The sequence below is a fragment of the Xiphophorus maculatus genome, chromosome 19 (assembly GCF_002775205.1).
Source record: "Xiphophorus maculatus strain JP 163 A chromosome 19, X_maculatus-5.0-male, whole genome shotgun sequence".
NCBI lineage: Eukaryota > Metazoa > Chordata > Actinopteri > Cyprinodontiformes > Poeciliidae > Xiphophorus > Xiphophorus maculatus.
The window spans coordinates 5,276,354-5,290,020 of NC_036461.1; the positions used below are offsets into that span (position 1 = coordinate 5,276,354).

Sequence of the window (13,667 nt, forward strand, 5' to 3'; positions counted from 1 at the left end):
ATTTTTGATTTTTCAAACTCAGAAGTTCCCAAGATTTTTCTAGAAAACTTCTGAGTTTTTTGGCAGAAATTTAATTGTTTTTCTGTCTACAGCGACTTTAATCATGCAAAAACAAACATACAAGTAGCTTTTTAGCAAGATGTCAATAATTCCTTAACTTATAAGACATTTTCTCATTTTATAAGTAAAATAATCTGCTAATAGTAGTACTTATTCATCAATATTAAGGAATAATTAACTTAAAACAAGCTCCTATATCTTGTTGAAAAGTTACTTGTAAGTTAGTTTTATCTTATTTCTAGTGCACTGAGACATTTGCACTAAAAACTAGACTAAAATGCTCTATAAGATTTTGTGTTTTTGCAGTGTAAGTATACCAGCTTTATTTAAGTTTTCTGTACAAATATCACTAGAAATCTATTCCAGCTTGTTAAGCTTGTACTCCCGTTTGACTCTGGCGTAAGGGCCGATGTTTTCGTCGAACACAAAGTCCCACAGCACCTGGAACCAGGAAGTGTGCTGCGGCAGCGAGTCGTAATACTCTGCTGCGATCTTTTTCACCTGAAAAAACGAGAAGAACGCTTAGAAAAACGTCAAAAATCCAACATTTTAACTGCAGATGGTAGTTATAGCTGCTGCTTCTGAACATTAGATTAATTTTAGAGAACCTGAGCAAATAAAAGAATGTTTTTACATTTAGTTCTTAAAAGAGAGAAATGTTCACATTTGACTGTTTCAAATTCAGGGTTTGTTCACTTTTCCCGCTTTAAAATTCAAACATTTTTCAAGATAAGTTTTCTAACACTTTGGAAAATAAATAATAACACAAATAAACTAAGAAGACAGTCTCAATTCATGACTATATCCTCTCATTTTTTACTGTCAATAATAATAATAATGCTAAGTTTCCTGGCATTTAGCAAATATAAATAGTTTTGGTGATTCTAACTGACCTAAAAAACTAAATTTTAGTCTGATTTAACTTCAAAATGTGACAAAAATTATTTTATTTTTAGATATGTAAAATTGTAAACAGAATTTTCCAAATTTAAGCTTTTAATCAAACGTTAAATTTATGTTTTTTATTACAAAACTGTGCCGTTTGAATATCAAATACTTTCAAGGACATTGTACAAAAATCAAGCACTTTCCAAACCTTGAAACACCTAATTGAAACTTCAAGCATTTTCAAGGTTTTAAGGACCTGTAAACCCTGAAGCTGAATTTCTTGTCATCCAGCTAAGTTTGAATCTCCACCAGGACAATAATCCAAATAGAAAGGTTTCAGAATGTCCTAATCAAAGTATCTGAGACACTGAAGTTGATGAGAAATTATCCCAGAAGTTATTATAATAAACAATAATATAATTGTTTTAAAATTTCCAAGTAATATAATTGCAAAGGAATAATAATGCAAGTCAATCCTCTCAAAGACAAATAAACTATAATTTCTGTCCAACTTTTAACACTAGAAAACATTTTGAATAAAGTAGTACCAAGTACTTTTTAATCTACTTTCTAGTGCAAATATCTTAGCACACTTGAAATAAGACAAACATAATTTAAAAGTAACAAGATATAGCAGCTTATTTTAAGTAAATTATTCTTTAATATTGATGGAAAAGTCAATATTAAGTGGCTTGTTTCAAAATGAAGGGCACTCTACCGTTACCTAGCAACCACAGCCAAGCCAAGCCCGTTGCCTAGCAACCCAGTTCTAGTTCCAATGGCTGATTATTCCACTTATAACATGAGGGAAATGTCTTGTTAGAAGTGGATTTAGTACTTATTCATATTGAGGAATTATTTACTTAAAACAGGCTCCTGTATCTTACTTAAAGTTACTGTAGGTCAGTTTTAATTATTTAAAGTGTACTGAAATATTTGCACCAGAATCTAGACCAAAAATACGTGGTGAGATTTTGTGTTTTTGCAGTGTAGAAGTTGCAGAGAAACGTTAAGACAATATTTGCGACTCATAAAAAGTCAGATTGTTCTCCCTCGCCACCAGTCGGTTAGTATCTAGTATTGAGTGAAGTCCAAAGTTCACCTGCTGCGGTATGAAGGATGATTAGCCAGAGACTCACCTGAGGTAGTTTACTGCCAGGTATGCTGGGGAAGTCATGGTGCTCCATGTGGTATCCAACATTGAAGGTGAGGCAGTTCAGCGGCCCGTAGTACGAATACGTCTCGTGTCCCTTCAGAAACATGTAATGCTCTGCTATGAAGTGTCCAGAGAACGGATGGATCCCCAGGCACAAAATGGATCCAGCAATGAGGTAAACAATCGGCTTTAGCCCCCAGAAGTAGAAGATGACTGCGTCTGCTAGGACCTGAACCACTGTGTTCTGGATCTCCATCGGACCCACCGGTTTGGGGTTGACCACCAACGGCCTCAAGGCGTAGAAAAACGGCTGCAGAAAGAGCCAGAGGACCTTCCTAGCCGGCGTGCAGAAGAACCATCCCTCCCACTCTGTTGGGATGTCCACATCCAGCTGGTCGCCGCCCAGGTACCGGTGGTGGTCGATGTGGTACTTCTTGAAGGAGGCGGAGTAGGGAAGCCCGATGGGCAGGTTGGCCCACATGGCGAACCAGCGGTTCCACTTCGCAAGCTTGTTCCCGAAGGCCACGTTGTGAGAAATGTCGTGAATGGCCAGAGTCAGCGAGTGGTTGATGCACCCGCCGAAGCCGTAGGCCCAGAAGAAGACCCACTTCCAGGGGAGGTCGTGCACCAGGTAGCAGGCGACGAGTTGGGTCAGGACCAAGCCGGACACAACCCACTTCAGCTGGGGGTCCGGACCCATCAGGGTCTTTATTTCTGGATATTTGGCTGAGAGTAGAAACACAGAAAGGAAGAGTAAGGACTACCGCTGAAATGATTAATCAAATTAATCATGATTAATCAACTGTTCAAATAAGCTTTAACCGATTCAGTAATGGATTATATTCATTGAAAACTTTAAAAAACAAAAAAGAGCAATTTGGTTGAAAGAGCAACATATTAAGAGCAGTAATTAAATTAAAACTGTACAAAAATATATAAATTTTGCATTGAAGGTTAAATAAAAACCTTTTTCTGTAAATATGTTCTATCCAAAACTAAAGTTTGTTTCAGATTATCTCCTGTTCAGCACCTCTTGATGTCTAAATATTAATGAGTTCATCGATTTAGCTGATGAAATAATTGATTCCATCATGATTAATCCGATTCATCGCGATTAATCAATTTTTGAAATAATGGTCAATTAATTTTGTAATTGATTAATCATTAACTGGAGGATACAGACTCAAAACAAGGCAATTTACTGAAAGAACAACATATTCTGAGCAATAATCTAGCCAAAACTGTACAAAAATATGTACATTTTGCATTTAAGATAGAATTTAAAAAGAACTGTAAATGTTCTACCCAAAACTCAAGTGGCATAGTTTTAGCTGCACCTACCTCACTTTCTGTAAAAAAAAGAATCAATTACGAACTTTTGGTGGTCTAATTATTAATTGGTTAATCAATTTACCTGCTGAAGTAAGAAATTCATCATGATTAATCAGATTAATCAGATTAATCATGATTAATCGATTTTTTAAGATCATTTTCAACAAATTTAGCAATCAATTAATCATTAACTGGAGTATACAGACTCGAAAAAAGGCTATTTGTTGATAGAACAGCATATTCTGAGCAATAATTAAGCCAAAACTGTACAAAACTATGTACAAAACTCAAGTGGCATAGTTTTAGTTTCACTCAGTTCAAATTATGTGAAAATATCTCGCTGATAAAGGGCTGTGGTGTGAAAAAGCATTTACAGAAAAACAAGAAATTCAAATATAGAAAAGGTATAAATTCCTGATGCAAAGAAAACAATTTGTTGGTCATCGCTGCAGCTCTGGGATTAATTAAGTACATTTCAGAAGGAGCCCATATTGCAAGGTGCCCAGCCTTCTCCTGGGAAAATCCTGCTGACAAAAACCGGCTTTAATTGGCAGAGGTGTTGTTTTGCTGAAGGACATAACATAGTTCAACTGTAGCCGTTAGGAAAATACAAAAGGCTTAATTGGGATTGCTTCATGGAATATAATCCGCTTGTTGGGAAAACAAGTTTGGATCTGTTGTACTGACTGACCACACCCTAAAGGAAGTACAAGAAGAGCCAGAAACGTGGCGCAGTGGAGTCAGAGAAAGCTCTGACATGGCAACCATGATGGGGCGGGATGCAAATTAAGGCTCCTGATTTGTTTATCGTTTCCCAGTTTCAAGACTCTATGCAAATTCAGGTTAAACTGGTAAATAAGGGTTTGTTTTCAATTATTTCCTTACATTCTCCTACTGTTGTGGACCAAACCCTCTGTTTTCAGTTAATATTAAATACACAAGAGGTAGGGCTGAAACGATTAATCTGATTAATCATGATTAATCGATCACTGAAATAATAGTCAATTAATTTAGTAATCGATTAATTGTTACCTGGAATGTACTGACTCAAAAAAGGCCATTTTCTGAAAGAACAACACATTCAGAGCAATAATTATGCAGAAAATATATACAGTTAAGATGAATTTAAGAAAAAGTTTGTAAATAGGTTTCATCCAAAACTCAAGTGAGATAGTTTTAGCTTCACTTGGTTCAAATTATGTAGACAAAAATCTATTCAGTACCTTTTGTTGTGTCAATATTAGTCAGTTAATATATTCTAATATTCTAATCCTTCACTATATTGATTTTAAGTCAAGCAGAAAGTTTGAGCTTTTCCTATTTTGATGTTTTTAGTTGCAGATGCATCCTTTGCTATAAATGATCAAGTGAACGCTATATTGTTAAATTTTTAGCTAAAATTTTTATTTTCTTATTTAAAAACTAAATAAACTTGTCTTAATGTAGTTCTAATATTGTATAAAAAGGTTTAAATTAAAAAATCAGCAGAATGTGCCATTTTTTAAGGAATCTGATTAATCGATTAATCGTCAAAAATAACCATTAATAATAGTTGGTTGGATTCCAAGTAAAAACTCCGCGATGATTCATAGAAAACAATAAATGAACACAATCTGTTGCATGATGGGAGTTTTTAATCAGTCATGTGACATTTAGATTCAGTTTAGAGACATTTTTTTTAAAGTGTCGACACCAGAGAGGAATAAAGATAAATGAATAACCAGCCGCCATAAAAGGCTGTTTAAACGGCCTAATGGCTTTGGGCACGCGCGTATACACACACACACACACACACACACACACAGTGAGGTTATCATCCTATTTCTACTTCACCATGTCAGAGAAAAACCATTTACTTTAACATTTAAGATTCTTTAAAGCATCGAAGTTTGATTTAAACTGGAAAACTACGAAAAGCTTCATTTTCTGACGACGTTCAGTTACTATAAACGGAGACAGTAAATTATTTTGTGACCTCATCAGCGTCATAGATGAGCGAGCATGAAGATAAAAAAGGTTTCCGTGCGAGTTCAGATAAATGGGAGCTCTGTTCATGTGCGACACATGATCTTCCACGCAACAGGAAAAATGAGAAAACTCGCCACGCGTGCTTTGGGATCAGATGTCATAATTACAACTAAACATTTTTAATAATTCATGTCTTGTAGGTGTAAAGAAAGAGACAAGTAAACACCTTGGAGGTGCTAATTTCACAGCAGAGCGACCAAGCAGCAGCAGAACAAAACCAGGATCAAATATACGTCAACAGGTTCCCGCCTTTTTAACCCGCGCTTTTCATCATTGATACGCGAATCAAACGCGGCGCTAAAAATCACATTTTAGATCCCTTTGTAAACACAGCTTGGTAAATCAATAAATGACGTCTAAATTGTGGATAAATAGGCGTGTTCATGTCAGGATTTCCGCTCCCACTGAAAGCCTCACGCTGCGTCATCACGAGACGATAAAGCGCCAGGAAGCAGCAACCTGCACGCCGCATCAGCAAAGGGCAGAAAATCTACAACACAGAAAAATATGAAAAACAAAACGCGCCAAAACCTGAATTACACCATTCCTGTCATTACTGAGAATCAGTTGGAGAGGAACTGTGCACCTGCTGAGGCTGAATTTAAAACATGAAAAGTTGGAAATGCTGCAGCAACAGGAAACCAGGAGACAGTTGAACGTTAAGTTGTTCAGTTGAGAGACTTTAGTGTTTTCTGCAGTACAGACACTTTATAGGAGCTCAGTGAGGCTTTCAATGCACAAACAGCTGCTAAATATAAAAAAATTAAACTAAAATCAATTATTGCAACATCTGCAGCTTCATGTGAAATTATGACAAAGAAAATTCTGTAGACGAATATGCTTATGGAGCATAAACTGGTTATTTCTACAGCATTAATACATTTTATGAGTTCTTGTGATTCTTATCTGACTGATCGCTGTAAAGATTTATGTGTTTCTATTTGTATACGCAACAATTTCACATATTACAGGCGTTCAATGCACAAACAGCTGCTGAGCGCAGAAAAAGCCAATTAGACATCATTATTCCGCCACATTCTGGCGCCCCTGCTAGCGTGGCACCCCGATGCATCACATATAATGGAGACAGACTTTTTGAAAAGGCAACTAAAAATAATTATTCCATCATATTTTGGCGCCCCCTGTAGCACAGCACCTTCTACTGCGCCAGACTAAACATTTGAATTAGCATCTCATGTGAACAGAAACAAACGTTTAAATAGTGAAGCACATTTTTCTTCCTCAATTAAATATTTAAAAGGAGGAAAGTTATTTTTTTTTACAAAGAAAACAAAATAATTTAACATATTATAGGCTCTCCACCAGGAATTTCAACACACAAAAAGCTATTAAAGAAAATGGCAACTAGAAATAATTATTCCGCCATATTGTGGCGCCCCTGCTAGCGTGGCGCCCCTATGGCATATTATATATATATATATATATATATATATATATATATATATATATATATATATATATATATATATATATATATATATATATTGAGCAGGATTAAAAATGTGGAGCAGCTTCTGATGGGAAATTGTTGCTTAAAAACCTTTAAAAGGTGAAGCTACAGAGCATAAACTGGTTATTTCTACTTTTTGGTATCATCATTAATGCATTTCATGAGTTCATGTGATCGTTCCTGAATTCTTATTTTACTGCTGGTTGTAAACTTTTTGTGTGTGTGTGTGTGTGTGTATTTGTACATCTAACCGCAGACCAAGCCCACAAATAAGCCTTGAGCCATAGAGGGCTTGTAGGCTGGGAGGTTTTTACCCTTAATTTTATTTTCTTTTTGTCCCAAATTGAATATTTAAGAGCAGAAAAGTTACTTTTATAAAGAAAGCAAACTGATTTTACACAATTTCGTAGATAAATAGATAAAACTCTACCTACAAGATAAAACTAATTAGATTCAAAGTAATTCAAATACATTTAAATAATTTATTTTTTTACTCAAAAGATTTAATCTGTGCGGTTACATCATTTTTACGCATCCGTTGCGGGTAGCTGGTCCGTTAAGCAACAGCTAGTAAACAGGTTTAACCGGATGTGTTTTTATAAGCAGGTAAAGCGAAGAACAATATGAAGCCAAGAGTCACCTAAGGAGTGAAAATGAGTGAAAACTTTGTTTTCTTACCCAGGATTTCCTTCCTGCGGGCGGTGTGCGGCTGGTCGGTGTAGACCCACTCAAAGTCGGCTCTCCCACCTGTCTTCCCCATGGCTCTTGTCCCGGTGTGAGGAATCTGGCGTTGCTGAGTTCAGTGTGTCATCAAAACTCTCGCAGTATCGGAGCACACCCACAAGCGCAGGTTGCTGAGGGCTCCGCCTCATTAGGACGCCGGCGCGACGGCAGGAGGCGGCACACTTATAACTAGTAAGTAGAAGCTTATTTCCGATGTTTGTTATCAATACATTTTATTGCTAGTTAAAAAGTTTTGTGTTTGTTTTTGTACATTTAACCAACGATCAAAATCTATAGAAATATGCCTTTGGCTCCTTTATGGATTGAGATGTTTTTATCCATTTTTCTTCATTTTCGTGTTTCGTTCATTTATTAAATGGAGGAAAGTTCACATTTATTCATTAAAAAAAGAAAAAAACTCATTAGTTTCATAGATAAACGGGAAAAGTCAACATTTTGCAGTGTAAAATGCCATCTCTAACGAAAAACACCATTTTAACAAGTATTTTTGTGCAAATATCTGAACCCAACAGCACAAAGCTAACTTTTCAGCAAGCTAAATTTGCTTATTTTAAGTAATTTATTCCTTAATATTGATCAGAAAGTAATAGTTTCACTGGCAAAAAGACATTTCCCCTTGTTATAAACAAAATAATCTGCCGGTGGATTTAGAATTTTTTCATCAATATTAAGAAATTATTGACTTTAAAAGAAGCTCCTGTATCTTGCTGAAAAGTAACTTGTAAGTAAGTTAGTGTAATAAAATATTTGCACTTGAAATTAGACAAAAATACTTGGTAAGATTGTGTTTTTGCAGTGTACACTCATTCTAAATCTCATCAGTTTCAAGGTCATTTCAAAATATTCTCATTCGTTTTTTGTAGTAACTCAAATTATTTATTCTTTGGTTACATCACACAGATCCACTGATAGTCCGTTAAGAAACAGCCAGTAATCCTTTGTTTCTAGTCAGACACATTCTCCACCGCCTCCACTCCCTCTTCTCATCGCCTGAAGCCGTTTGGCGATCCGGCGGTAGAAAAAGGAGCGGACCCGCTCTGAAGTTAAGGCGTGATCTAAAGCCCCTCCCTTCCGCACTCCGATAGAGGGCGGGGGAAGAAACACACTTACCTGTGCACCTGCTCACATGAGCGTAGCCTTCCTGTGGATGTTTTCCACTCGGTAATAAACGGTAGAGTGAATAAACGAGGAGCTGATTGTCTCCTCCCAACCGGCGGCGGGAGGAGACAATCAGCTCCGAGAGATAAAATGAGAAATCAAGGACTGATCAAAAATAGAGAACCTTGATATATACATATATATATGTGTGTGTGTGTGTGTGTGTATGTGTGTGTTTTATTTTAAAAGTTTATATTTTCAGGAATACAGTGAGTGTTCAGGGGTCATTTAATAAATTTCACTATTTTTTTTCCATTAACGCTGTTTAATAACCTGACTGGGTAACCTGACTTTATAAATTAGCAAACAAATTAATTAATTTGTTCAAGCTTACAGGTGGCCTTTTATGGGTGAGAAACAGCGCCTCCTACAGTCAGAAGATAATAAGGTCTCAAAATGTGAAGGTCCCTGTTTGAGTTAGTTTTACCAAAGGTTGGTGGAGTAGCGGAAACAGTTTTACTTTACGACCAAACATTAATAATAAATAAATAAATAAATAAATAAATAAATAAATAAATAAATAAATTACTTACTTATTTGGAAATACATTTTGCATATTAAAACGAAAATTAAGTTTCTGTTTTATCCAATCACCAATAAATGCACAGAATGGACTAATCAAAGTCTTAAAAGTCATTAAAATAAATTCTGATATGCACTCTACAGAGAATCCGCTACTGATCCAAATCACGCGATACTTCAAAAAACTAGAGCACTGTGGCGACGAGATTACAACAGTGGAGAGAGTTGTTGTCGGAGTGGGAGGAAAAGAGCTGCGAGCACAGGGGGGAGGTGATAGAAATAATATTATTTACAGATCAACACGCAGAAGGAATCAGGATTATCATGGCGTCAGGGGACACCCTGTACATCGAAACGGACGGGTCGGAGATGCCGGCAGAAATAGTAGAATTGCATGAAATCGAGGTGGAAACCATCGAGACGACAGTTGTCGGGGAGGACGGCGAACAGCAGCCGATGATCGCCTTACAGCCGCTGGATGATCCGCACCACCTCCACTCGCACCAGGAGGTGATCCTGGTGCAGACCCGAGAGGAGGTGGTCGGAGAGGAGGACTCGGAACTGCACACGGAGGACGGGTACGAAGACCAGATCCTGATCCCCGTGCCCGCCGTTGAGGAGGACTACATCGAGCACACTCTGGTTACTGTAGCCGGGAGAAGCACGTCCGCAGGCCGGGTTAAGAAGAGTGGAAGCGGGAAGAAAGCGGGCAAAAAGAGCTACATGAGCGGTGGAGAGATGGGCCGAAAGTGGGAGCAGAAGCAGGTCCAGATAAAGACTTTGGAGGGGGAGTTTTCTGTTACTATGTGGGCTTCAGGTGAGTTCCTGCAAGCTGCTGATGTCGCTTTGTTCTCGGTGTGAGTGGGCCCAGCTGGGGCCTTGTGCTCCGCTAAAGTCTTACTCTTTTCCACGGTTCAAAGCGATTTAAAATTTCCCTGAAAAGTGTTTGTTTTTATGGGAAGCCATGTTTTATGTGTCAATGGGCGCCGCCATATTTCCCCGGTCCAGAAAGTATGGCGGCCCGAAAAAATGGCGTTTATTTGGCCGACGAAGATGGCGGCGACAGGGGGAGCGGTAGCTGCTAGCTCCGCTGGGCCTCTGTGGCGCAGTTCAGTTAGCGGCAGCCGGAGATGCCTTCAGGGACGCCTCGGACTTTACAGTTCTAAGGATTTGATCTCAAATTTAAGGGTTCAATATCAAACAAAAAATACATTTAAAAACAAAAACGGATACATTTCGGCATCTCATAATAACCAAAAAAACATTAATTTACGCGTTTAAAATTGATAAAACAACGTGATTAGCGTAATCTTTGACTTTTGTGTGAAAGGTTCTGTAAACTGTCCTGTTTTTAGGATCAACTTTTCACGTCTATAATTTCTGTAAAGCTAATAAATTTAAATAATATAACGACAAACAAGGTGGTGCAGATATGAAAATAAACTAAGCAATGCATATAAATCTCAGGGTATATTTAAAAATATATATATTTTAGAATATTAAAATCCATATTTGACAAATACTACAAGTTACAGCTAAAACTGTTGAGGCATTTCTTGTTGCTAAAACAATTTGTGCAATGGAGTTTTACTCAACTTCCACATTGCAAAGTTTCCTAATAATCGTCTTTTGCAGGATTTAAAATGTATGCATCTGGCCTTTTAATCACGCTTAAAAGAGGAAATTAATCTATTCCCTTACAAAAAAATATCTGGATGTTGTATTTAAATAACTTTACGGTTTTAATACAAGTGGCTAAAGTTGAATTTTGTAACCTCTGCAGTATTTACTCGGTGCCTATTTAAGAAGCCACAGGTGATTGATCTTCAGTTTCTTTCTGTCCCGTTCTTGCTCAGATGACAAGAAGGATATTCACGAGGAGCAGATCGCAGGAGAGAACTCTCCTCCAGATTATTCTGAATATATGACGGGAAAGAAGCTCCCCCCAGGAGGCATCCCGGGCATCGACCTGTCCGACCCCAAGCAGCTGGCAGAGTTTGCACGGTAAGAACCCATAAAAAAAAAAAGTTGGTGCAAAACTCACAAAAAGGGGATTTGAGGCAAACATGGTGAAGACAGCACCTTCAGCCCGCTGTGGTTTAGCTTTTTATTTCCATGTGCATTATTATTTACTTTAGTTTACTTAAAATATCACACTTATGCATATACTCTTTATAAGTTTTACATTGTTTATGGTTATGTTTGTATTTACTAATATTTAAAACCCTTATTAACAAATAAATTTCCCCTTGGGGATCAGTTCTACTCTAATTGTGACCTATTTCGTGTTGCAGAATGAAGCCAAGAAAAGTAAAAGAAGATGATGCACCCAGGACAATAGCCTGTCCACATAAAGTGAGTCAGATTTTAAATTCAGTAAACTGCAAAAACAAGATTTTTTTTTTAGTGTCTGGCACAAATATTTGATTACACTTGAAATAAGACAAAACTTACTTTTCAGCAAGACAAAGGAGATTTTAAGTGAATAATTCTTTAATATTAATGAAAACAAAAGTAGTTTCACTGGCAGATTATTTCAACAACAAAATATTTTTTCCAATTTTAAAAGTGAAACAGACCGCCAGTGGAACTAGGATTTTTGTATCAATATTAAGACTTAAAACGAGCTCCTATCTTTTGAAAAGGTTACTAGTAAGTAAAGAAAACTAAGATATTTCCACTAGAAATTAGTCTAAATACTTTAGTATTTTTGCAGTGTAATCCAACGTTTCTCAGGTTGGATTCACAAGCAGCAGTACCAGGAGTTGTCTTGTTTTTTGGGAATTATCTTCCTTGTTTTCGTTTTAGGGATGCACCAAGATGTTCAGGGACAACTCAGCGATGAGGAAACACTTGCACACCCACGGGCCGCGTGTGCATGTCTGCGCAGAATGCGGCAAGGCGTTTGTGGAGAGTTCAAAGCTGAAGAGACATCAGTTGGTCCACACAGGAGAGAAACCTTTCCAAGTGAGTTCCTTTACTTTCTAAACTTTAAATAAAAAATGTTTTGGGAACACGTGAACGGAAACTTTTACGCTCTTCTCCTTACAGTGCACGTTTGAGGGATGCGGCAAGCGCTTCTCTCTGGACTTTAACCTGCGCACTCATGTGCGGATTCACACTGGAGACCGCCCGTACGTCTGCCCCTTCGACGGCTGCAACAAAAAATTTGCCCAGTCAACCAACCTGAAGTCTCACATCCTCACACACGCCAAAGCCAAAAACAACCAGTAAGACATCAACCCCGAACAACCAGAACCGGCAGGAAAACTGGAGGACCTCCGTCTGCTTCTGGGTGAACTGACCTAATGTTGCTTGGACTGCTTTTTCTGTGAGACGACTCTCTTTGTACTGCAGATAGAAGAAAAGGAAAAAAATCCCTTTTTTGTGAAACTTTTGATAATAAACGGAGGTCCAACGAAGCTGGCCTCTACCCGGATGGAATATTTTAGAGTTTCTTCTCATGAAGATGTTAATTCATGGATCTGCACCTGGAAAACTGTTATTTATACCTTTACACAAATAGTTGTGAAATTTGCATTAATCTTCACCAGCTTCTCAGTTTTGTACCTCCTCCCTAAGTGTGCATATTGTACACTGTTTGATGTAAGCTTTGTGGTCTGTATGTATTTAAGACGGTCCTGTAGGCCTTCCTGCAAGGTTTCAAAGTTCCTTTCCCTTTGTTCTCCGTCACGGCTCCGTTTCTCAGGAGAAGATTTGTGCGGGAATAGCTTTTCGTTTTCTACAACACATGTAGATAACCATGTGATTTTATTTTATTCTTTTTTTTCCAGTAGATATCATTGATTAAATCGTTTCTCCCAATTGCATCACCAATACAGAGCGTGTGATTTGTGCTGTCAGCGGTCAAACTCTCACTCAGCTGGTGAATAATTAAACCATTCGAGTTGAAACAACGTCCAGAAAGTTTTTAACTATTCAAAAACGCTTCATATCCATGCATGACATTAATGAAGAACATTAAAAATCAATCACTGGCTGAATGGGTTCTTTAACAGGCAGGTTAGTGTTTAAACAGGGAAAGACGGATATTTAACTACAGGTACAAAATGACATCACAGCGCTGCTCCTGTGAATAATTGTGGTTTGTTTTGTTTGGAGTAACACGAGACACTGAGAGCAACTCGATACCGACAGGGTTGAGAGTTTGCACAGGAATTCAAGTTTCATCACAGCTGAGTTGTTTCAAATCTACAGATTAAAATATGCAAAAGAAGAAAGATTTAAAGCTTATATTGCAAAGTGGATTTCCTCAGAAAATGAGAATTTTAACATTTACTGGATGGT

The 13,667-nt window shown here is 37.5% G+C and overlaps 2 protein-coding genes across 2 annotated transcripts; one reads left to right on the plus strand and one right to left on the minus strand.

The window, feature by feature from the left end:
* Nucleotides 1-300: 300 nt before the first annotated feature.
* degs2 (delta 4-desaturase, sphingolipid 2) lies at nucleotides 301-7,777 on the minus strand. The gene is made up of 3 exons (XM_005801128.2): nucleotides 7,614-7,777; nucleotides 2,088-2,830; nucleotides 301-561 (listed from the first exon to the last, which is right to left on the minus strand). The coding sequence occupies exons 1-3, from the start codon at nucleotides 7,693-7,695 to the stop codon at nucleotides 418-420; spliced, it is 969 nt and encodes a 322-aa protein (XP_005801185.1). The 5' UTR covers nucleotides 7,696-7,777; the 3' UTR covers nucleotides 301-417.
* A 1,775-nt stretch (nucleotides 7,778-9,552) lies between these two features.
* On the plus strand, nucleotides 9,553-13,198 carry LOC102217167 (transcriptional repressor protein YY1-like). The gene is made up of 5 exons (XM_005801094.3): nucleotides 9,553-10,176; nucleotides 11,216-11,363; nucleotides 11,654-11,714; nucleotides 12,168-12,326; nucleotides 12,411-13,198. Exons 1-5 carry the CDS (start codon nucleotides 9,684-9,686, stop codon nucleotides 12,591-12,593), a joined length of 1,044 nt encoding a protein of 347 aa, XP_005801151.1. The 5' UTR covers nucleotides 9,553-9,683; the 3' UTR covers nucleotides 12,594-13,198.
* The last annotated feature ends 469 nt before the right edge of the window (nucleotides 13,199-13,667 follow it).

Excerpts from the sequence above, each read along its gene's own strand:
- degs2 (XM_005801128.2), bottom strand. The coding sequence starts at position 7,695 with ATGGGGAAGACAGGTGGGAGAGCCGACTTTGAGTGGGTCTACACCGAC. Across the intron at positions 2,831-7,613 it reads CCGCAGGAAGGAAATCCTGG|CCAAATATCCAGAAATAAAG; the intron begins GTAAGAAAACAA and ends TTCTACTCTCAG. Across the intron at positions 562-2,087 it reads CTGGCAGTAAACTACCTCAG|GTGAAAAAGATCGCAGCAGA; the intron begins GTGAGTCTCTGG and ends TCGTTTTTTCAG.
- LOC102217167 (XM_005801094.3), top strand. The coding sequence starts at position 9,684 with ATGGCGTCAGGGGACACCCTGTACATCGAAACGGACGGGTCGGAGATG. Across the intron at positions 10,177-11,215 it reads TGTTACTATGTGGGCTTCAG|ATGACAAGAAGGATATTCAC; the intron begins GTGAGTTCCTGC and ends GTTCTTGCTCAG. Across the intron at positions 12,327-12,410 it reads CAGGAGAGAAACCTTTCCAA|TGCACGTTTGAGGGATGCGG; the intron begins GTGAGTTCCTTT and ends TTCTCCTTACAG.